Source organism: Hypanus sabinus, chromosome 27 (assembly GCF_030144855.1).
Source record: "Hypanus sabinus isolate sHypSab1 chromosome 27, sHypSab1.hap1, whole genome shotgun sequence".
NCBI classification, from domain to species: Eukaryota; Metazoa; Chordata; class Chondrichthyes; order Myliobatiformes; family Dasyatidae; genus Hypanus; species Hypanus sabinus.
The window spans coordinates 3,662,589-3,686,240 of record NC_082732.1 but is presented as its reverse complement, the minus strand read 5'-3'; the positions used below and the strand labels follow the sequence as shown (position 1 = coordinate 3,686,240).

Below are 23,652 nucleotides of genomic sequence, written 5' to 3'. Positions count from 1 at the left end.
GAAACCTTTGATGCCCTGACTAATCAAGAACCTATCAACCTTCACTTTAAATATACTCAATGATTTGGTCTCCACAGCCATCTGTGGCAATGAATTCCACAGATTCACCATCCTCTGGATAAAGAAATTCCAACTCATTTCTGTTCTGAAGTAACATGCTTCTATTTTCAAGCTGGACCTTCTGGTCCTAGACTCCCCCACTATAGAAAAAATCCTCTCCATATTGCCTTTCAATATTTGATAGTTTTCATTGAGATCACCTTCCCCTCCCCATTCTTCTATACCCTAACGAGTACAGACCCAGAGCCATCAAACACTCCTCGTATGTTAGGCCTGTCAAACCTCCTCTGGACCCTCTCCAATGTCAGCAAAGCTTTTCTTAAATAAGGGCCAAAAACTGCGTGCAGTCTTACCGATGCCTGAAAAAGCCTCAGCATTACTACATCCATCCCCAGATTCACCCACTAGCAGACTGCCAAAGTATGAAACACAACCATTTGTACCTTCGTCTTCATCAATAACATCAAGTTTACTATTGGTTGGTTAAAAGCACACAGTCATGGCAGTCAACACCAAGAAAAGCCATATTGTATTGTAGATTTTGTTATTAAAAGAGCAGCACTGGATCAGTGCTGATCAACTGTGTAGCTGGGACACAGTGTCTTTTTTTTAAATGCCCAATGGTAGGAAGCTGTTGGTTTGGGAGCTGCTGTTGAAGAAACAGCAGCAAATCATAGTGGCAGGTTCTGTGGACTTCAGCCACTGAGGAAGGGCATGGTTAAGGTGGTGAATGGGGTACAGAAGGAACTCCATTGCTGAAGCTGTACCAATCCGGAGATGGAAAAGTATTCCACCATAAACTTGATGTGAGCAATGCTAAAGCTGGGGAAATTGGGAAGTTGCTCCTGAGAAACCCCACTGCTGATTTGCTCCATTGGTCATGTGGTTATGAATGTTCTGGCAGTGATATTTCATGCTGGTGAATCTTAGTGATTTTCCTCTTGGGAATTATACAATAGTTAGAGTACAACCTAATAATACATGGTAAACACATTCAATAAGTGAACCTTTAAAATTTGTTTCCTCCCAAAATCAAAGGCAAAATAAGTTAATTACAGACCTCACGAAGTTTCCACAAGGTGTGCAATAGATTCCCCCCACTCATGAACTCCAGGAACAAGTACAGGGGCATTCTCTCAGTTTGACATCCCAGCAGCTTCACAATGGACTCATGATTACAGATCTTTGTGTGGAACTTCAGCAGCTCCAAGAAGTCACTCAATTCGCTTGCACCTGCATTGTCTGAGGCAATAAAAGGCACGGAGTGTGTAAATTAGAAAACAGCTCTAAACAACCTTTCTCAAAGGCCTTAAAGACTTAGAACTTTAGTAGAAAAGTTTAGTCAGAATTCCAATACCTTATAAGCATTAGTTTGGGTGCTACATCATGTCCTTACTTTATCTACCCTTGTCAGGTGTAAAATTTACCGGGTTAAGAGCCCTTTCCAAATCTCAATTTAAGGACTGGTGCCTCTGGAGTACTAAAAAATACATTTAAGCATACCCTGCCTTTCAGATTTCTCTAGTTTCCAGATAACCCTAACTGGAAGGGTCTTGTCTGACCGGGTGGACTTTCAGGTGGGATCTGGAGGAGATTTCCAGCTTAAGTGGAGGTTCACTATTCTCCCACCTGCTACTCACTTTTATCAGGCTTCATGACCGATCCAAGCTTCACAGGACTCCAGCCCAGTTAAGACAGCCTGTTCATGCAATGGGGAAAGGGTCAAATTCACCATCATCTAAAATGATTAATTATTTTACACTGATCCACTGTCGGTTCACCAGGCAGTCTAGAAAACAAATTCTGTGGATTATGTGTGGATAAAGCTCCCCCTACTGACAAAACACAGCTGAATGATTGAGGACAGGCTGATAGAAAGATTCAATCTCAGACTGCTGAGATTGAATGATCAGGTCTATTTTGGTCAGCATGACAAGATGGTCCAAATGACCTCCCTCTGTGCCTTAAACCTCTAAGATCCTATGAAGTACAATTTGGATACAATTTTCCCAAGTGAAAAAAACTGCCTTGGCTGCGTGAATAGAAAAACCATTGTTGTCTCCATGAATATCCTGGATAGGCACACGGAGCTTAGAAAAATAGAAGGCTATGAGTAGCCCTAGGTAATTTCTAAAGTGAATACATGTTCGGCACAGCATTGTGGGACAATAGGCCTGAATTGTGCTGTAGGTTTTCTATGTTTCTATCTTTAAAACAGAACTAAACATTTTACATATACAAGTAAATGAAAGTGCTGATGGCCCTTGCAATATTCCATGTTGTGAAGATTGCACTGTAATTAATTGGACTTTATCTGATCAAAAGCAGTGAATACAAAGCTGGTTGAAATCACTTCATGTCGACCTGATGAAGGGTTTCGGCCCGAAACGTCGTCACTACCTCCTCCCATAGATGCTGTCTGGCCTGCTGAGTTCTGCCAGCATTTTGTGTTTTTATTTATTTCCAGCATCTGCAGATTCACTCATGTTGCCACATGTAGATACTGAACAGGTTTACCATTAACGAATGTGCAGGAAATAAATTCGCAAGAGGGAACAATTTCATTTGTGCCACACCCAGAAATAGAATGACACAGCTTAGGAATGTAATCAGAAGCAAGGACACTCTACCAAGACCGCAATTGATAATGAGCCTATTGAGATGAGAAGAGAGAGGCAAAATGGATTTTCATTCTTTCAACCTAAACGGTTGAGCACAAAACTGCCAGTGGAGGTATGAAAGATATCACGGATCCAGGGTGAAGGACTGAAAGACTGTGGAGGGGTTTGTGTGAGATTACAGAAAAAGAGGAGTGGAGGGACGTTAGAAACAAACTAGGTATTGCTGGATTGGAAACATACAAAAACTAATGCACACAGGGCAGTAGAACTTGAAGCTGAAGTCACTATAACAAAGAACGTCACCACCAGAAGTTTTTTCAGCCAAGTCATCGTTACATTGCTGCTTGTTACCACTTTTAAAATGAATCAACTGACTTCAGTGATAACCAGAAATTAGAATCAGCTGTAATATCCTTCATTGCCACTAAAGGTCCTTCATGCACTTCTAAAAGTTCCGCTATGCAACGCAATTCTCTTGCTTTCCCCTTACGTCGAGAGCTTTGACCAATGACCATTCAGGATATCGGAAGGACGGTATTTCACTCAGGTCCATTGCCCAAATAGAGAAGCCAGCAGTGGGTGACTGCAGTGAAAAAGAGCTTTGCCCAGCGACCAGTCAGGACATCGGAAGGAGGGGATTTCACTCAGGTCCTCTCCCGAGTAGAAAAGCCAGGAGCAGATTGCTACAACAAAAAACAAGCTTTGACCAGTAACCAACCAGTGTTTGAGATTGATTAGCAACAGCAAATTAAAGGAAGGCAGGGGCCAGCGCAGCGACCATCGTCTGAGTGGTGATCTTGAGGCTTTAGCTCTTCAAGGCTTCAGCAGAAAGAGGTTTCAGTCAGAGAAAGCAAAAAAAAGTAAACTCTAGGTTAAGTTTTTTTTCCCTTCCCTTCTTTATATCTGCTCAGCTAGGACAGTAGAGATGCCAGACAGGGTGGTGGAAGGCTCCTCTTGCAGGGCATGGGAAGGCACTGCCCATGATGACTACAACTGCCAGAAGTGCATCCAGCTACAGCTTCTAATAATCCACATTAAGTTGGAGATTGAACTGGATGAACTCCAGATCATTCAGGAGGCTGAGGGTGTGACAGGACATATAGAGAGGTAGTTACACCCAAAGCGCAGGACACAGGACACTGGGTGACCATCAAGGATTAAAAGGATTAAGGAGCCAAGAGTACCCCTGTGGCCATCCCTCTCAACAGTAGATATGTCACTTTGGGGGGGGGGGGGGGTGGGCTTCACCTCACAGAACCATAGTGGTCGGGTCTCTGGCACTGAATCTGGTTTCTGCAACTCAGAAGGGAAGGGGGAGAAGAGGCATGCTTGGTAAGAGGGGATTTGTTCGCTAAGGGATCAGACAGGAGGTTCTGTGAGACAGAACAAGATACCACAGATGGAATGTTACCTCCCAAGTGCCAGGGTCCAGGATATCTCGGATCGAGTCCTCAGCATGCTTAAGTGGGAGAGTGAACAGCCAGAAGTCATGGTCCATGTAGGTTCCAATGACATGGGTAGGACAAGTGAGTTCAGGGAGCTAAGTGCTAAGCTAAAGGGCAGGACCTTCAGGGTTGTGATCTCAGGATTGCTACCAGTGACACGTGTGAGAGAGGCCAGAACGAAGAAGATTATACAGTTTAATACATGGTTAAGGAGTTGGTGTAGGAGGGAGGCCATAAGATTTCTGGATCATTGGGCTCTCTTCTAGGGAAGATGGGACCTGTACTGATAGGACAGTTTGCACCTGAGCTAGAGGTAGACTAACATTCTGGGGGGAAGGTGGAGTTTAAATTAGAGTTGTGGGGGATGGGAGCCAGAGTGCCATAACACTTAGTGGAGAGGTTGTGGAGGCAGCTGTTGGTTGGACCTCAGACAAAATTAGGAATCAAAAGGTTGAGCATAGCGTGACTAGTGTCCTGAGCTGTGTATATTTCAATGTAAGAAGTATCGTAGGAAAGGCGGATGATAGTGCTGAAGGTGAGACAGCTGGTTTACATACAGCAGCAATGTGTAGTGACAAGTGGCTGTTGATAGGTCAACGTTGCAGTCAACAGGATGAGCTGCAACATAAAAGGCCAACAACATCGGAAAGGGTGAATTCAGAACTCAAAGGTGTTATATTTGAATGTGTTCAGAGTATGGAATAAGGTAGATGATCTTGTAGCACAGTTACAGATTGACAAGTATGATGTTGCAGCTAACTCTGAATCATGGCTGAAAGAAGGTTATAGCCAGGAGCTTAACATCCAAGGAATTGCATTATATCGGAAGGTCAGGCAGGTACTGTAGGCAGAGGGAATGGCATGGCTCTGTTGGTAAAAAAAAAGAGATCAAATCAATAGAAAGAGGTGACATAGGGTTGGAAGGTGTTGAATCATTGTGGATAGAGCTGAAGAACTACAAGGGTAAAAAGACCCTGATGGGAGTTGTATACAGACCCCCAAACAAGAGTAAGGATGTGGCCTACAAATTACAATGTGAGATAGAAAGTGAATGCCAAAAGGGCAATGTTACAATAGTCATGGGGGTTTCAATATGCTGGTAGATTGTGAAATCAGGTTGGTGCTGGATTCCAGGAGGGGGATTTCTAGAGTGCCTAAGAGATAGCTTTTTAGAGCAGCTTGTGGTTGAGCCCACCAGGGGATCAGCTATTCTGTATTGGGTGTTGTGCTATGAACTGGAATTGATTAGAGAACGTAAAGTGATCATAATATGATGGAATTCACCCTGAAAGTTGAGAAGAGAAATAGAAGTCAGAATCAATATTACAGAGTAAAGGGATTACAGAGGCATGAGAGAGGAGTTAGCCAAAATTGATTAGAAAATAACACTGGAATGGAAGACAGCAGAGCAGCAACGGCTGGATGTTCTGGAGGCAATTCAAAAGGTATGGGGTATTTATATCAAAGAGGAAGAAGTATTCTAAAGGCAAGATGACACAACCATGGCTAACAAGAGAAGTCAAAGCCAACATAAAAGCCAAAGAGAGGGCATATGATACAGCAAAAATTAGTGGGAAGTTAGAGGATTGGGGAGCTTTTAAAAACTAGCAGAAGGCAACTAAATAGTCATTAAGAAGGAAAAGGTGGAATATGAAAGTAAGCTAGCTAGCAATATTGAAGAGGATACCAAAATTTTCTTCAGATACATAAAGAATAAATGAGAGGTGAGAGTGGATATCAGATTGCTGGAAAACAATGCTGGAGACGCAGTAACAGGGGACAAGGAAATGTCAGATGAACTAATTATTTTATATCTGTCTTCACCATGAAAGATACTAGCAGTATGGTACAAGTTCCAGGGTCAGGGCTCATGACATGTGTAAAGTTACCATTACTAGGGAGAAGGTTTCTTGGGAAATTGAGAGGTCCGAAGGTGGATAAGTCACCTGGACCAGATGGTATACATCCCAAGGTTTGCAGACAATATGAAGATAAGCAAACGTGCAGGAAGCTTTGAGGAAGTAGATTGGCTACAGAAGGTCTCAGATTGGGAGAAGGGGCAAAGAAATAGAAGATGGAATACAGTGTTGGAAGTGTACGGTCATGTACTTTGGTAGAACAAAATTAAAGGTTTAACTATTTTCTAAATGGAAAGAAAATACAAAAAACTAAGGCACAAAGGGACTTAGGAGTCTTTGTGCAAGATTCCCTAAAGCAAGGGTTCCCAACCTGGGGTGCAAGATGGAATTTCAGGGGTTGAAACAAAGAGTGGCTTGTGTCCTTGAGTGACGAGTCACGAGTCATCACTCAGCCAGCTGCCAGTGTGCCTTGAGAAGTGGTAGTAATGTTTGTCCCAAGCACACTCCAGTCTCCCACCGCCCGAGTCGAGAGAGACGTAAACTCACTCCAGTCTCCCACTGCCCGAGTCGAGAGAGATGTAAACTCACTCCAGTCTCCCGCTGCCCGAGTCGAGAGAGACATAAACTCACTCCAGTCTCCCTCTGCCCGAGTCAGCGTTGAGGAGTCTCATCAGTGTTACCTGGGAGTTACACCTCAGAGTTGAGGAGTCTCATCAATGTTAGCTAGAAGGTTACATCTCAGAGTTAAAAATCATCTCATAATGCCGAAATCTTTATACATCCCGAATCAACCATTGAGTAATGACTTCTCGTTAAAACCAAACCTGCAGACAGTAGGTAAATTATTCAATTATAAAATTTTAAAAAGCCACATTTTGATAAAAAGCAGTTGAAGCCATTCATTCGTATTTGTCTCAAAGCGTTAAAGAAGTTTTTGAATTTCAAAGGTTTTTTTTCTCTTAAAAGGTTTTTTTCTTGAATCATTGATAATTTTGAATTGTGTTAGTTGAGGAGATATCATGGTTAGCACCGAGGACTTTGAATCGTGTAATGGTAGTTCATATCTCCGGTAATCATCGAAAATAGGTGTGTAAATTCAGTAGAGAGTAGCCTAATAAGTCGCATCACGTCCTCGTAGCATTTCCACCTGACGATTTATCTTGGCGTAACCACAGATAATATCGTAATATAATATTCAAAAGCATATTTCTCATGATACTTTGCTATAGGCATGTCTGGTTGAGTAAAGTGGTCATCCCTGACTTAGTCAGATAGTTTTTCTCATATTAGCTCATATTTTTCTCTTTACCCTTAACCCTTCATTAACCTTTCATCATGTCAAAAAGAAGGAAATGGAATGATGTCTATGTGTGCTTTGGTTTCAGTTGCACAACAGGAAATGATAGCTTGCAAAAACCACAGTGCATTCTTTGTAGCGTTGTGTTTTCCAACTCAAATCTGAAGCAATCCAAGCTTCAAGAGCACTTCAAGAACAAGCATGGCGGAGCTGATGTTGAAGGATATGATGTTGGGTCATTGAAAATCAAAAGCGCTCGTTTTGATTCAAAGGAACTCATCCAAAATTAGGTTTCGTTTCTGTTGAAAAACCATTACTTCTTGCTTCAAGTGGCATATAAAGTGGCCAAATCCAAGAAGCCCCATCCAATTGCGGAAGATCTCATCAAGCCATGTGCACTGGAGATGGCAACAATTATCCTGGGCAAAGAAGCAAGAAAAAAAATTTGAACAGGTGCCCCTATCAAATAATGTCATTCACAACTGAATCAGTTATTTGAGTGAAGATATTTTGGACCAAGTCATCTCAGATGTCAGAGCTACTCCTCTTAAAATCTCTATTCAGTTGGATGAGTCAGTTGTAGTCAACTGATGTCTCCAGTTGTAGTTAGCTCATCACATTAGTGAGGTATGGCAATGATGGAGCTGTAAAGGAAGATGTCCTGTTTTGTAAAGATCTGAAAACAAACACAACTGCAAAGGATGTGATACAGCTGGTAAAAGACTTCTTTGCCAAACATAATTTAGATATCAAAGTCATTGGTTCTATGTGCACTGACGGGGCACCTGCAATGCTTGGAAATAAATCTGGTTTTTCTGCATTGATGAAAAAGGAGATTCCAGATTTGCAAGTTACCCATTGTTTTTTTCATTGGCATGCTTCGGCATCAAAATCATTACCTCCAAATTTGAAGGAAGTCCTTGATACTTGTGTGAAGATCATCAACTGGATCGGGGGCGTGATTTGAACCATTGCATCTTCAAATCATTTTGTGAGGATCTGGGAAGTGAGCATTCGGTTTTGCTTTTCCACACAGAAGTCAGTTGGTTGTCACGAGGACAAGCTTTAACCCGCTTCTTTGAACTGCAGGAAGAAATCAAAGTTTTTCCGGAGGAGTGTGAATGTGATCTGGTTGGGGCAATGGAATCAAAGGAATTCGCTCAAATGCTGGCTTACGTAGCTGACATTTTCACTCATATGAATGACCTGAGTGTTTCTCTTCAAGGAAAAGGGATAAGCATATTGAAGGCTTGTGAAAAGCTGAATGCCTTCAAAGAAAAGTTACGTCTTTGGCATCGAAGGATGGAAAGAGGCAGTCTCTCAAATTTTCCTTCACTAGAAGAGATGGTTGATGATGCTAGATCCATAACTCCTACTGTGCGTGAAGAAACTGTGGCTCATTTGGAAATGCTGTCAGAATCGTTTGATGGATATTTTGTGCTGGAGACCTGAAGATTTCAGAAGAATGGATCATGAATCCATATTCCTACAATTTGGAGAAAATGTCAGATGATGAAGAGCTGAAGGAAGATCTTATGATTTGCGGACAAATCGAGCTCTTGAAATGCAATTTGAAAGCAAGACTGGAGGAGTTTTGCTGTGCAGCACTGGATACGTTCCCAAGACTTGGTGGAAAAGCACTCCGTGTCCTCATTCCATTTGCAACAACATACTTGTGTGAATCTGGATTCAGTTCTCTTTTGTCAATCAAGACAAAATCTAGGAATCGCCTGAATCCACAGGCAGACCTGTGGGTCACAGTCAGCAACAAAGTTCCACGTTTTGACCAAAACATAAATGAGAAGCAGCAGCAAAGAAGTCATTGAATTTTATGTTCACAATTGGGATTGATTTTACTGTTTACAATTTTTTCTGAATAAATTAGAATCTAATTGCTCAACTTATGTTTGCATTTTATGCACTGAGTTAAAAGCTTATTTTTCTAAGTTCAATTTGTTCACCCATAGTATTGTATGTGGTTCAACTTATGGTTCAAAAATTAGAAATTAGACTTCTTCATCTTCAAAAGTGATATTACTTTTGTAGGGGGTGCAAACACTAATCAAACATTTCCTAGGAGGGTGGGGCATAGAAAAGGTTGGGAACCACTGCCCTAAAGGTTAATATGCTGGTTGAGTACGTGGTGAGGAAGGCAAATGTATTGTTAGCATTCATTTCAAGAGGATGAGAATATAAGAGCAAGGATGTAATGCTGAGACTTCATGAAGCACTGGTAAGGCCTCATTTTAAGTACTGAGAGCAGTTTTGGGCCCCTATCTTAGAAAGGATGTGCTGAAACTGGAGAGGGTTCAAAGGAAGTTCATGAAAATGATGCAGGATTGAATAGTTTGTCACATGAAGAGCATTTGATGGCTCTGGGCCTGTATTCACTGGACTGCAGAAGAATGCAGGGTGAACGTATTGAAACCTTTTGAATGGTGAAAGGCCTTGATAGAGTGGATGTGGGGAGGATGTTTCCCATGATGCAAGAGTCTAAGATCAGAGGACACAGCCTCAGAACAGAGCCCTTTTAGAATAGAGATGAGGAGGAATTTCTTCAGCCAGAGAGTGGTGAATCTGTGGAATACTTTACCACAGGTAGTTGTGGACGCCATATTTATATTTAAGGCAGAGGTTGATAGATTCTGGATTGGTCAGGGCATGAAGGGATACGGGGAGAAGGTAGGAGATTGGGGCTGAGAAGGAAAGTGGATGAGCCACAATGAAATAGCAGAGCAGACTCGATGGGCCAAATGGCCAATTATGCACCTATGTCTTAGGGTCTTATAATCAACAGCACCACAAGGTCAGACTTAACATCACTGCTCAATAAAAAATAGACCTAATTTGAAGGACAAAAAATATAAAAAACTTTCCACATCAGAATTACACGTACAAAAAAAAAACACCAAAAAAAATGATTAGAAAATCTGCTTAATTTGCTTTGAAGCACACAGTGAAATACGTCATTTGTGTCAATAACCAATGCAGTTTAGGATATCTTGGGAGAGGTCTGCAATGTCAGAATGGTTCCGATGCCAACATAACATGTCCACCACATACTAACCCCAACATGAGCGTCTCTGGACTACGGGAGGAAGCTGCAGTGCCTGGAGGAAACCCACATGGTCACAGTGAGGACGTACAAACACTGGTGGGAACTGAAGCCAAATTTCTGGTGCTGTAAAGTGTTAAGCTAAGCATCAAAGTCCTGAATCCCATCCTTCCCACATGAATGAAATTGGGTTGATGTAATGGAATCCTAGACATCAGAAATTGGCAGAAGGTATTACCACAAAAATTGTTACCATCTTCTCCAACCAAAATCTTCCACTGTTTTTCTAAAACAATACATTCCTCTACTGTAGATTCTTCGATGAAGATGCTCCAACTTCTGATTTGTCAACTATAGCCATATACCTTACACACAATCTTGACCAAAACCTTTTTTGGAAACTGCACCCCTTACCCATGAATGACAGATAATTCTTCAAAGTCTGGACAAAACCAGTGTACTGAGAGATGCAGATATGGCAGAGGAATTGAATACGTATTTCACAGTGGAAGACATCTAGACTAGTGGTCACCAACCCTTTTAAGCCCAAGATCCCCTACCTCAGCCTTAGTAAAAGGCAAGATCGACCCCACATTAATTAGTTACACGCATGCACACCAGGGCAGAAAGGACCGGAAATAAAACCCCGCAACCTGGAAGTAGAAATAATGTATAAACACCGGGGGTACCCACCTTTTTTTTTGCACCGCGGACGGGTTTAAATATTCTTGCGGACCGGCCAACGGGGTGGGGGGGGGGTGTTAAACATGACCAGAATACAGCGATACTCGAAGCAGGTTCCTTATGTCCAGTCTACTCTAGTTTTCGTGGTTCTCGGCTTCTGTCCCGCTTGCTCACGTTTTTTCCGCTGAGAAAACCCAGTGGGTTCGTCTTTAAGTGCTGGGTGCTTGGACTCAGGGTACTGAAGCAGTTTTGAGACATTGCCTCATTAGACAGCCTCCGGGCCCGAACTCAGCCTCCTGCCCGCCCACCCGCCTGCCGCCAGACGCCTTGGTCAGGTGCGGCTGGTTGTGGGTGGGGTGAGAAGACAAGTTCAGGGCCGGAGGTCCCCATACCGGGGACGCAGCGGTCGCAGTCCGGAGAGTGCGGCCGACCGAGCGGGGAGTGCGACAGAGCGCCCGCCCATCCCCCTTGTAGGATCTATCAGCCGACAAATGTTTGTTTCAGTAGATCGCAGCGAGGTAGCTGCTCTGATACTTACAAAACGCTGAGTCCGAATTAGGTTGTCTGCGAATATTTTAGCACCAGGTTCCCCACGAACATTCGGTGTGCTAAACAAGTTCAGAGGCAGCGCTCCAGGCCAGTAGCAATGGCACATCCTGCCAGCCGCCCGAGGCCAATCGGTGATTCCTGGCGCGAGGGTATCACTGCGTTTAGTCGCCTGATGACTTTGCGTGGGTTCAAGTTCAACAGTGGGCTGACAGGGAATGAGGAAAAGTGCAGCTAACTCATATCATTTCCTCGCGGCCCGGTGGCTGGGGACACTGTGTAGTGCGGGAGAGCTATATGCATGCGCACTAGACAGAAAGAATGGAACTAAACCCGCAACCTGGAAACAATCTCTCAACAGTATTTGTGTATTTATTTTTCATTTTTTGTCAGGATCAACTGGGAAAGTCTCAAAGATTGACTAGTCAATCGCGATCGATGGGTTGGTGACCACTAGAGTATACCGGACATTCAAGTGTGTCAGGGAAATGAAGTTTGTGCAGTGAAAATTACAACTGAGAAGATGCTCTGGAAGCTTAATGGTCTGAGGGTGGATAAATCTCCTGGACCTGATGAAATGCACCCTTGGGTTCTGAAGGAAGTAGCTGGAGAGATTTTGGAGGCATTAGCGATAATCTTTCAAGAATCAATAGTTTCTGGCATTGTACCGCATGACTAGAAAATTGCAAATGTTACTCCGCTATTTAAGAAGGATGAGAGGCAGCAGAAAGGAAACTATAGACCTGTTAGCCTGACATCAGTGGTTGGGAAGTTGTTGGAATAGATAGTTAGGGATGAGACTACGGAGTATCTGGAGGCGCATGACAAGATAGGCCAAAGCCAGCATGGATTCCTGAAAGGAAAACCCTGCCTGACTCTCCTACTGCAATTTTTTGAGAAAATAACAAGCAGGGTAGACAAAGGAGGTGCTTAAAACGTGGTGTACTTGGATTTTCTGGAGGCTTTTGACAAGGTGCCACATATGAGGCTACTTAGCAAGATAAGAGCCTATGGAATTACAGGGAAGTTACTAGCACAGGTGGAGTATTGGCTGGTCAGCAGAAAACAGAGAGTAGGAATAAAGGGGTCCTATACTGGTTGGCTGCCAGTTACCACTGGAGCTCCACAGGGGTCAGTGTTGGGACCGCTGCTTTTTACGATGTATGTCAATGATTTGGACTATGGTATTAATGGATTTGTGGCTAAATCTGCCAATGGTACAAAAGGATATGTGGAGGAGCGGGTAGTGTTGAGGAAACAGAGAGCCTGCAGAGAGAGTTAGATGTTTTAGGGGAATGAGCAAAGTGGCAAATGAAATACAATGTTGGAAAATGTATGGTCATGCACTTTGGAGGAAGAAATAAGTGGGCAGATAGTCTGTTAGCCAGTAGGTTTGGTCGGTACCATCTGAGGGGAATAATGCTCAGTGATTTTTGGCAAGGTATACATCCCTAGAGTTAGAAAATATGTGATAGCATTGCACCATAATGTGCTATCATTCATTTTATAACATTACCCTAAAATAATCATTTCTGAAAGGTGGCCAATATAAAGTACACCATATATATTCAACCTAGTGGTATTTTGTTAACAGTGATCCCTCAACATTGAAATTTGTCACAATGATAGCTGAGCTCAAACACTTTTCATCACCTCCTCACTGTCTTGACAGAATCTTCCCCGTAACTCTGCTCTGTGCTCCACCCTCCTCCATTCATGGACTATGAAGCTAATGAGACTATCTTTGTTACTGACTTTGGTCAGGAAGCTCCTCCGCTGCCTCACCATCTGTGTGCCTGTGATACCTTGCAACTCATGACCAGTCTCTTCACCCCGTAGAGATCTTTCACTATTCTTGATAGAGTTCTCCCTGTATGTGTCGAACACAATATCTGTTCTGCTACTCTGACTGCCTTCCCTCAGAGCCATACCCAGAACTGTTGTGGCAACATCTCTGAAGGTAACTTGATCACCTTTCACTCCATGGACCAAGTTCATTCCATCAACCACTGTAGCAGAGTTTCCTGGGAGTTGCTCTTCTACTGCTACATTTTCCTGCAAGGTTGTGGCTAAAGTAGCTTTATTTGTCTTTCTCAGCAATCCTTCTGGTGTGGACAGGGCCCAGGGCAATGGTCCAAGGGGATGAGAAAGGATATCCTCCATATGTAGACTGCAGCCTTGTGCCATCGCTATGATGCGTCCAAACAAAGACCTGTCTGCTTTCAAGATGATCGCCCTCCCACTTGATTTCACTTCTCTCTTCTTACACATATCACTGAATGTTTTCAGCTTGTTGGTTTTCATTGGGTCAAGGAATTTCTTTGCTGGTGGGTCTTCCTCTAGTCTCTCATCCTTGAAGGTTGCACAGCATTGCTCATCAATCTCATATGCCTTCATCAGGTCAGAGACAATGTCCTTGGGGGCTGCCTTTGCCGTAGAGATGCCAATGAGGTCCTGTTTCTCTGCAAGTGGGTTTACCCATTCATGCATGAGGCTAACCACAGCTGAAACTGCTTCCTCATCTTTCTGGATTCTTGGCCACTGTAGCTCTGCATGACAAAGTTTTGATTTGTTGCCTTGCACCATCTCCCTTTAACTGTCTCAGGAGTGCACTGCGGTGCTCAGCTGTTATGTAGTTACGCTTGTTAGCTCCAGCACTCAAGCTGAACCGTGATGTGCCTCCAGGAGTCTGTCTATCTTTGTTCACTGTGGCTCCAATCGCCTGGTCCACCGGGATCTGCCCAAAAGGGTTGTTACTTGACACCTGCTCTGAGAATTGGCCTGTCTTGAAGGCCTCATACTCAGAAGGATTCTTCTCTGTGAGGTTCATCATCTGAGCAAAGTAAGGGGACAGGTGCCTGACATAATTCATGTTATCATAGGCAAAGCACCATGGGATCATGGTTCTCATAGCATGGAGGTTACCATGCAAGCTACCACCGCTGCAATGCTATCACTTATTTTCTAGCATTAGAGGTGTATACCTTGCCAAAAGTCACAATAAGAATTATTCCCCCCAGATGGTACCAGTGGCCAAAATTTGGGGTCCTGGCTCACCGACCAAGACTATTAATTAGATGGGGAGAGAATTCAAAACGCAGAGATGCAAGGGGACTTGAGAGTCCTTGTGCAAGATACCCTAAAGATTAACCTCCAGGTTGAGCCAGTTGTGCAGAAGGTGAATGCAATGTTGGCATTCATTTCTACAGGTATAGAATATAAGAGCAGGGATGTGATGTTGAGGCTCTATAAGGCACTCGTGAGACCACACTTGGAGTAATGTGTGCAGTTTTGGGCTCCTTATTTTAGAAAGGATATACTGACTTTGGAGAGGGTTCAGAGAAGATTCACAAGAATGATTCCAAGAATGAAAGGGTTACCATATGTGGACCATCTGGCAGCTCTTGGGCTGTATTCCCTGGAGTTCAGGATGTAGTTCTAACGATTTCTCCAAAATACCCAAAGAATCAAGATTTGGAAAGGTAGGAAGTACAGTGTTTAAGAAATTCCTAATCTGTAAATATCTAAAAAAATGAGATTTGGGCAAATTATATTTATTAGAGAATTGTTCAAAATACATAAAACAATTATCCAAAAATAGATCAGAAAATCCTCGTATTCCCTTAGTCTTCCAAGCTGAATAAGCTTGGTCCATAATAGGATGAAAAAAGAAATTGAATACAATAGGAATAGTTAAAACAAATTGATTCAACCCAAAAAAATTCTGAATTTCAGAAAGGTGTAATATCAAATGTTTACAATATAATTATGAAAATACATTCAGAGGCCTTTTATAAGATTAAAAATGATTGGGAAAGAGAACTTAACTTTATTATCCCTATTGAGAATTGGGATAAAATTCTTCAATTAGTTAATTTACCTTCTATATGTGCTAAACATTCATTGATACAGTTCAAAGTTGTGCACGGGGCTCATATGTCCAAGGATAAATTGGCTGTTTTTTATTCCCATATAAATCCTATATGTGACAGATGTCATTCTGAGATAGCTTCTTTAACTCATATGTTTTGTTTTGAAAAAATATTGGAAAGACATCTTCGACATCCTATTACTGTAATCTTTGGTTTACCAATGATGGAGTCAATCCATTTATCTTCTTCTGCTTGTCGGATGATTGCATTTCTTACATTAATGGTTAGAAGATCTACTTTGTTGAATTGGAAAGAAATTAATCCCCCTACCATATTTCATTGGTTTTCTCAAACTATGTTATGTCTAAATTTGGAGAAAATTAGAAGTGTCATATATATGACACTTCTAATAAATTTGAGAAGATTTGGAGGCCATTTATTCAATATTTTCACATGATTTAATTTGATCCTGTTCCAATCCTATTTGTTTTTCCAGTTTTGATTATATATATATGTTGAGAGGATCGGAGTTGGGGACACTGATGATTTTGTAATTTTTTTATAGATACTATAAACAGCCCATTTATATATTTTTTTCTTCTTTCTTTTTTTTTCTTAATAGTTAGTGGTTAGTTTGTTAGTTTAGTTTTTCTTAGGGTATTAATATATTTTTTTCTTTTTCTCTTTTCTGTTTTTTTTCCAACATGAATTACTTAGTTTTTTTTTGTTTCGTTTATATGATATCATTCGTGATTTGGGAAGACTTAACTATAATGTACTTATTGCTTGTATATCCTTTTATGTTCATTTTAATTTTGTAAGTTTGTAATCCCATTATCTATGTACTAATCTTATGTTGATATTAATAAAAAGATGGAAAAAGAAATGAGTTCAGGATGAGGGGGGATCTCATGGAAACATTCCGAACATTAAAAGGCCTGAACAGTTTAGATATGGCAGAGTTATTTCCCATGGTAAGGGATTCTAGGACAAGAGGGTCCTAGAATCTTTCAAATTCAGGATTGAAAGACGTCCATTTAGAACTGAGATGCGGAGAAATTACTTTAGTCAGAGGGTGGTATATCTGTGGAATTTGTTGCCATGAGCGATTGTGAAGGCCAAGTCATTGGGTGTATTTAAGGCAGAGATAGATAGGTTCTTGATTAGCCAGGGTATCAAAGGGTATGGGGTGAAGGCAGGGGAGTGGGGATGACTGGAAGAATTAGATCAGCACATGATTGAACGGCAGAGTAGACTTGATGGGCCAAATGGCCTGCTTCTGCTTCTATATCTTAAGGTCTTATGAAGCCAACTCCAGCCCTCTTGAATTCTTGAATCAAATTTCCAGTCACAAGGGATTGAAGAGGAATTGATCAAACCAGCAATTGTGATAAATTGCATAACTGCAGAATTACATTTTCTAAACAAGCTCAAGGAAAGGCCTCTGAATAACATCTAGTGGACATTCCTCTTGGGTCAACACTTGAAACATATGTAATTTAGTTGTGTGAGCCCGTTCTTTTCCCTCGAACTGTTGGTTAATCTCTTGAAATGGACCGTGTGAGGATCAGATTGTGAATGTATGGAACCAAACCCAAATCTTCAGTAGAGGTAGTGAGTTACCAACTGAGTGCCAGATGTTGAGTTATGGCTAAAATAATGATGGCTCTTTATTTCAGCTAACAGTTGAACACAGTTAAGATGTTTGAAGACAGCATTTTTAAATTGTAGAAAGTTGACTTCTCTAGCCATTTCCACACTTGAATACAACTAAGATTAAATCACCACAAAAGGGGAAGGAACACAAAATGTTAAGGAAGATTTTTTTTACTTACCATGAAGAGACTTTAACACAGCTCTCACTTCCCCAGTTCCATCTGGACAGAGGATATTGGCTGTATAAATTGGTCCATAACTCCCACTCTGCATATATTCCAAATTGCCAAGTATTTGGTCTGGTGACATTTCCCACCGCTTTAGAGAGGGATCCTTGGCTGCCAGAATCCGTTCGATTGCATTGGATATTAATCCATTTTCATTCTCCAATTGATATCCAGATTCAGATTTGTCTAGAGAAAAAATATCAAGTTCGAAATCCGTATTTATAGGCTATGATCATAAAAGTGAAACAACACAGATATTACAATGAAGATTATACAGTAATGCTTCATGGGAATGGATGAAGACTTTAGATTACTTCAAGTTCCAACAATGCAGACGTGAAATAACCAATGGAAGTTATTTCTCAGTATGTACAATAAGTAATACTCCCAATGATGATCACAACCTGCTTTGGAAGAGAACATCAAAAGCATCTGAAATGTAAATTTCCAATACCACGTTGCAGCAGCTGAGTCCATGAAACCCTTTTTATTTCTCTGAGAGACGGTGTTACCATACAAGTGCTCACCTCTGATTTACATGCTGCCCACTGGTAACATCAAATGTGATATAAGCTTCACATATACTGGCTGGAGCTCTGAACTTTCACTATACCAAAAGAATGTCACAACTCTTGTGTAACATTGTGCCATGGAATAAGGGGCTAGATGGAGCCTCAGCTTAAAGTCTCATCTGAAAGATCACACCTTCAAGGTACGGAGTGCCCTGACTCATGTGCAAAAGCATATGCCTCTCATCTGTTATCACCTGACTCGGGGAATGGTGTTACCACAGCTCACATTCCCAATTCAGAAATAGCAAATATCCAAGCAAGCTCAATGTGTTCAAAACCAGGACCACAACCTCCAACAGGCATACAGACAGAAGATTTGGACATAATATTGATTCTATCCACACGGTAAGAGGTTTGGATTTTAGTGGCATTAACTACTAATTGGTTAGTTAGGAAGAGAGGAGAGGGGTTGGGTGGACTCCTGTGTTCTATATCACACTTCATGGGGGAGAGCCAATGTTACTCTGGCTTCAGTAATCACAAAGTTTCAATGTCCACTGGCCGTAGATGAGGAGCCAGATAGCTGAATAGCAGTAAGTGTGCTATCTTTAGTCAAGGAAGGCAGCAGGGATAAATCTGCAACCTCTGGTGTACTGCAGGGATTGGTGCTGGCATCCTTGCTGTTTGTTACATATATCAATGAATGCAGAAGTATGTCTGGATCTGACAATAATTTGTGGTGTCATTGATAGTGACGGCTGTAGTCATTGGGTGCTGATTGATAATGACCAGCTAGCAAACTGGACAAGGCGATGGCAGATGAATGTTTGAGGTAATATATTTTTTAATGGTGCTGCTGGTGGTGGTAGCATATCAAATATAGGACATGCACCATGAACAGCAAGATGCCAGGGAATACAGAGAAACAAAAAGAGACCATGTTGTACGTCCAGAGATATCTGAAGGTGGCAGCTCAGGTAAACAAGGCGGTGAATAAAGCATATGGAGAGCTTGCCTCCATATGATACTGAATATAAGAACATGGAGGTGTTGATACAACTTCATGAAATATTGATTAGAATATGGCTAATCAATGTTCTACTGATTAGAACATTGTGCAAGGCTAGTTGCCACACCATAGAAATGACACCGGCGAGGCAGCAGAGGAGATTCAGCAGGACACTGCCTGGGATAGAATTATTTTGTTATGATGAAAGACCGGGTTTGTTTTCCTTTAAGCAGAGGAGGCTGACAGAGGTCCTGGTAGGGGTGTACAAAATTATGAAAGGATGAAAGGAAAGGAATAAAGATTTTGTTTTAAACTTTTCATGTTGTAGTTGTGTCTAAGGTTAGGGGGCTTAGGTTTAAGGTGTAAGCAATTTAGAGAGGAGTCAAGGAAGAATTTATTCATATATTTAATGGCTGAAGTCTGGAACACACTGCACAGGAGGGTGCCTGAGGCAGATACTGAGACACATTTAAGCAGTATCTCAGAATCAGGTTTATTATCACCGGCATGTGACGTGAAATTTGTTAACTTAGCAGCAGCAGTTCAATGCAATACAAAATCTAGCAGAGAGAAGAAACTAATAATAAATAAATCAATTATGTATATTGAATAGATTTAAAAAGAGCAAAAACAAAATACCGTATATTAAAAAAAAGTGAGGTAAGTTCTAAAGATTCAATGTCCATTTAGCAATCTGATGGCAGAGGGGAAGAAGCTGTTCCTGAATTGCTGAGTGTGTGCCTTCAGGCTTCTGTACCTCCTTCCTGATGGTAACAGTGAGAAAAGGGCATGCCCTGGGTGCTGGAGGTCCTTAATAATGGCACTGCCTTTCTGAAACACCGCTCCCTGAAGATGTCCTGGGTAGTTTGTAGGCTAGTGCCCAAGATGGAGCTGACTAAATTTACAACCTTCTGCAGCTTCTTTCAGTCCTGTGTAGTAGCCCTTCCATACCAGACAGTGATGCAGCCTGTCAGAATGCTCTACACGGTACAACTATAGAAGTTTTTGAATGTTTTTGTTGACATGCCAAATCTCTTCAAACTCCTAATAAAGTATAGCTGCTGTCTTGCCTTCTTTATGACTACATTGATATGTTGGGATCAGGTTCGATCCTCGGAGATCTTGACACCCAGGAACTTAAAGCTGCTCACTCTCTCCACTTCTGATCCCTCTATGAGGATTGGTATGTGTTCCTTCATCTTACCCTTCCCAAAGTCTGCAATCAACTCTTTCGTCTTACTGACATTGAGTGCCAGGTTGTTGCTGTGACACCACTCCACTAGTTGGCATATCCATTGAGAGATTGAAGATCCTTTGTAAGACTCCAAAATCATACAATTTTCCATTCACTGAGTCAGTCAAAGGGTGATACAGATTCTCCCTGTGACCATGTGGGTTTCCATAGGTTGGTCTGGTTCCATCCCAGATCTAAAGACATGCAGGTTGGTAGGTTTACTCAATGTTATAAATTGTTTCTGGTGTGCAGATGAGTGGCAGGATCTAGAGCAGTTTTTGGGAATGTAGGGAAGATCAGAGATCGGTGTAAGTGGATAGTCAATAGCGTGAACTCTGTGAACCATCTGTATAAACTGAGGCCATGGCTCTCGCTGCTGGACCAATGTGCCACCCCATAAATTCTTTGCACACCTGCAATCATTCCTCCTCTCCTTTGCCCTCACTGAACTGCATAGCATTGAGGTCAGATTGATCAGTCAACAGGACCTCGGGGGTGGGGGGGGGATGTCTACATTGGTTAAATATTTATGATTAATCTATAAAGTAATAGATACACACACCTTGCAGGAGGACAACTGGGGCACGGTCCTTCTCCTTTTTCATTTTACAAGTCTTCCATATGATTATAGAGATCAGAACCACAGATGAAATCCCAAGGACCACTGGGATGATGATAACCCCATTGTTTATACCATTCACATCTGAGACAGGAATAAAAGAAACGTCAGCTGCAAAAGTCTGAAATTAGAATAAAAAGCATAAGTGCTGGAAATTCAAAATAGAAACAACCAGAAAACAACTTGTAGACCTGAATGATGTCCGTGACCGATGCATTCATTTTGCCACTGCAGGCAGTGAGACTTGCCGAGTTACAGAGCCAGGGAACAACTGTGCAAAATTTGATTTACTCTTCCATGAATATTATTAATTAGTCTGCTGATCTGAACTCTCAATGTGAAAGCTGCTTTGAAAAAAGTTACTGCTGAGAGGTGAGAATTGTAAATATTTGTTAATTCAGAATCAAAAAAGGTGGTTCCCAACCAGAACATCTTATGACTCAGTTCTTCACAACTAATGAGGCATTACAGATGTGTCATTATATTAAGGCAAGTAAGAGACAAATTTCCAAAGCAAAGTTCCCATGGAAACAGTATGACAACTGAATAATTATTTATAATGGTGTTTGAGAAGAGTTAATCATTGGACAGCGTAGGAGGAAGAAACTGGAAAATTTTAAATAGTGCCACATAATCTTTTACATTAATTTTGAAACACAAGGTCCTTATTGGATATAACAAAGTAGATGTTGAGATGTTTTCACTAGTGGGAGAAACTTTCTCTCACATCCCACAACCCTCTGGGTCATGGAAAGGTATCTTTCAAAGATTAGGGGTCATTCATTTAAAACTTCTCACACAGCATAGTAAATCTCCCCATTCTAAAAGATTCTGGTGATTGGGTCACTAAAGGCATTTGTAATGCCCTGGTTAAGATTTATACTGCTGTGCTGTGAAGTATTTTATTTTTGTTTTCTGTATGAGCAGTGTCCTGCTGGTAAGAGTGTGTTGGCTTTGGCTAAAGAAAAGGAGCCATATTGTCCAACTCAGGAATGTTATGTCAGTCAGGGTTGTGAGATGTGAGAGAAAGTTCTGGAGAGCGAGGTGGGAAGAGTTTTCTGAAGGGCACTAGTAGTTTTGGGTCTTTTCAGCTGGAGCAGCAGAGCAGGGCACAAGAGGAGATGCCACCAAACGCTGTTCAAAGGAGTGACCCCATTGTAAAAAGTGCTTTGGGCAGATGAATGGTTCAGAGGAGGGAGTGGCAATACTCCTGAGTTAGCCAGTTCATTTGAGATGGACTTCGAGGGAGGTTCGAACTGTGACTGGTGTTTTCATGCAGAACGTGGGTTCAGCGCAAAGCATCCCAACTACTTCAGAAATTAGCTCTAACATTTGTGTGCACATTTAGACTGGCTTAGCTGGAATGGGTCCTTCTACTTTTTTCCCCTCTTTCTCTGCTAACTGTTTGATAAAGTTGAAAATTTTGTAAATATACTTACTTTATAATTTTATGCTGATGTATTATATGCCCTTTTTGGGCTACTGATAACTGTGTATGGACAGTATTTGCACAGCATTCGCTCAAATCAAAGTTCCTTTAATTGGAACATCACGACGTTCCTGTTTGGTTGAACGCCAAACCTGGACGTATATTGCTTATGAAAGGTGGCCTTCTCACCTCCGAGTCATGTGGCTGTTAGCAGAGTTAGCTGTCAAGCTAAGTTAGCATACGAGCCTCGGTGAGAGGGTTGCATATTCAAAGAGGAAGTAAATAGCTTTTTGTAAGATCAGTTAAGAGAGGAGCTGGGACAAGAGAGGAGATGAGGCCTGGGACAGAGCAGCTGCGATCACATTGAATGGCGGCCAGACTTGAGGGGCCGAGTAGCCCCCACCTGCTGTGTTCTTCTATCTTACTGCAACAACAGGCACCTTTCACCAGCAGACACTTCCAACAGCCTAGCAGCCCACTGTTTCCTCACCTGCATCCGAATGTGTGCAATTACAGAAAAGGAAATGTAAAATTAAGTAGGATACTTACTACATCGATTTGAGATACTGAAGTTGCAGTGGAGGGTCATTAGAATGAATCACACAGTGACAAAACCTAAAAAAGATGCAAATATCATTAAGTGTGGTACTGGAGGTGTTCCTCACTGAAATTAAACAAAGAGAGAAGTAATGTTAAGTTCGATGGTGGCATCCAAAATGGCATTTATACATCCCGATGTCAAAGGCTGCCACTGCTGATCCTCTCCACAGCATCACACACACATGTACCAAACATCAATCATACCAGATCTTAAATCAGTCTCTTTTGTTTCAAATTCAATTCATTAACATGTTCATGCTACTGACATTCCTTCACATGTCAATCCTTTGTTCTCTATGAAAAGAGTTGAGTGAGCAACCATCCAGTCTACTTTGTCAGCTACCATGGATGCATCTACCTTTTGTTTTAATATCATTCACTTCTTCCTCTTGAGATCACTGATATAATTCTTACTATGTCAGCAATACTATCCAAATATTTAGAAGCTCCTAGCTGTCTGCCTTATTTTCACGACCTCTTCTGCTGCTATTTTAATTGCCCCACAATTTAAAAATATGACAGTATGCATTTACAGAGAATAAGTAAATTTATAATAAACCTCTGAGAAGAAAGCAAAAGAATATCAAACTGACAGATGCAGGAAGGAAGCATTGGGGTTAAGTGAAAGATTGATCCCATAGGTTATAAAAAGTAAAAAAGATGGAAGAATTCAGTAGAGAAGAGTAATTTAAAGGTTTGCCATCAATGGTAAGACACAAGAGCAGGATCAGAGATTGCTCTGACATTTGACAGGATCATGGCTGACCTACCTCAATAGCCCATGTAATACCTGGCTTGCTTTGATAAGCAGAAATCTATTGATTTCAGATTTGAATACGACAAATGATGAATTCTCTGCAGGCAGAGAATTCCTGTTTCCATATGCTGTGTGAAGACATTTCGCCTCATTTCAGTCCTAAATGGCCA

At 41.6% G+C, this 23,652-nt stretch overlaps 1 protein-coding gene across 2 annotated transcripts in view; it reads right to left on the bottom strand.

Moving 5' to 3' along the window:
- si:ch73-206d17.1 (tyrosine-protein kinase STYK1) overlaps window positions 1–23,652 on the bottom strand; it is a 91,103-nt gene that overhangs the window by 43,127 nt on the left and 24,324 nt on the right. For both annotated transcript variants that reach the window (XM_059951635.1, XM_059951634.1), the window contains exons 2-5: window positions 22,675–22,740; window positions 20,640–20,780; window positions 17,275–17,508; window positions 1,121–1,302 (exon numbers count right to left, since the gene is read on the bottom strand). In XM_059951635.1, coding sequence (XP_059807618.1) covers window positions 1,121–1,302; window positions 17,275–17,508; window positions 20,640–20,780; window positions 22,675–22,714 — 597 coding nt within the window. In that variant the 5' untranslated portion in view covers window positions 22,715–22,740. The remainder of the gene's footprint in view (window positions 1–1,120; window positions 1,303–17,274; window positions 17,509–20,639; window positions 20,781–22,674; window positions 22,741–23,652) is intronic.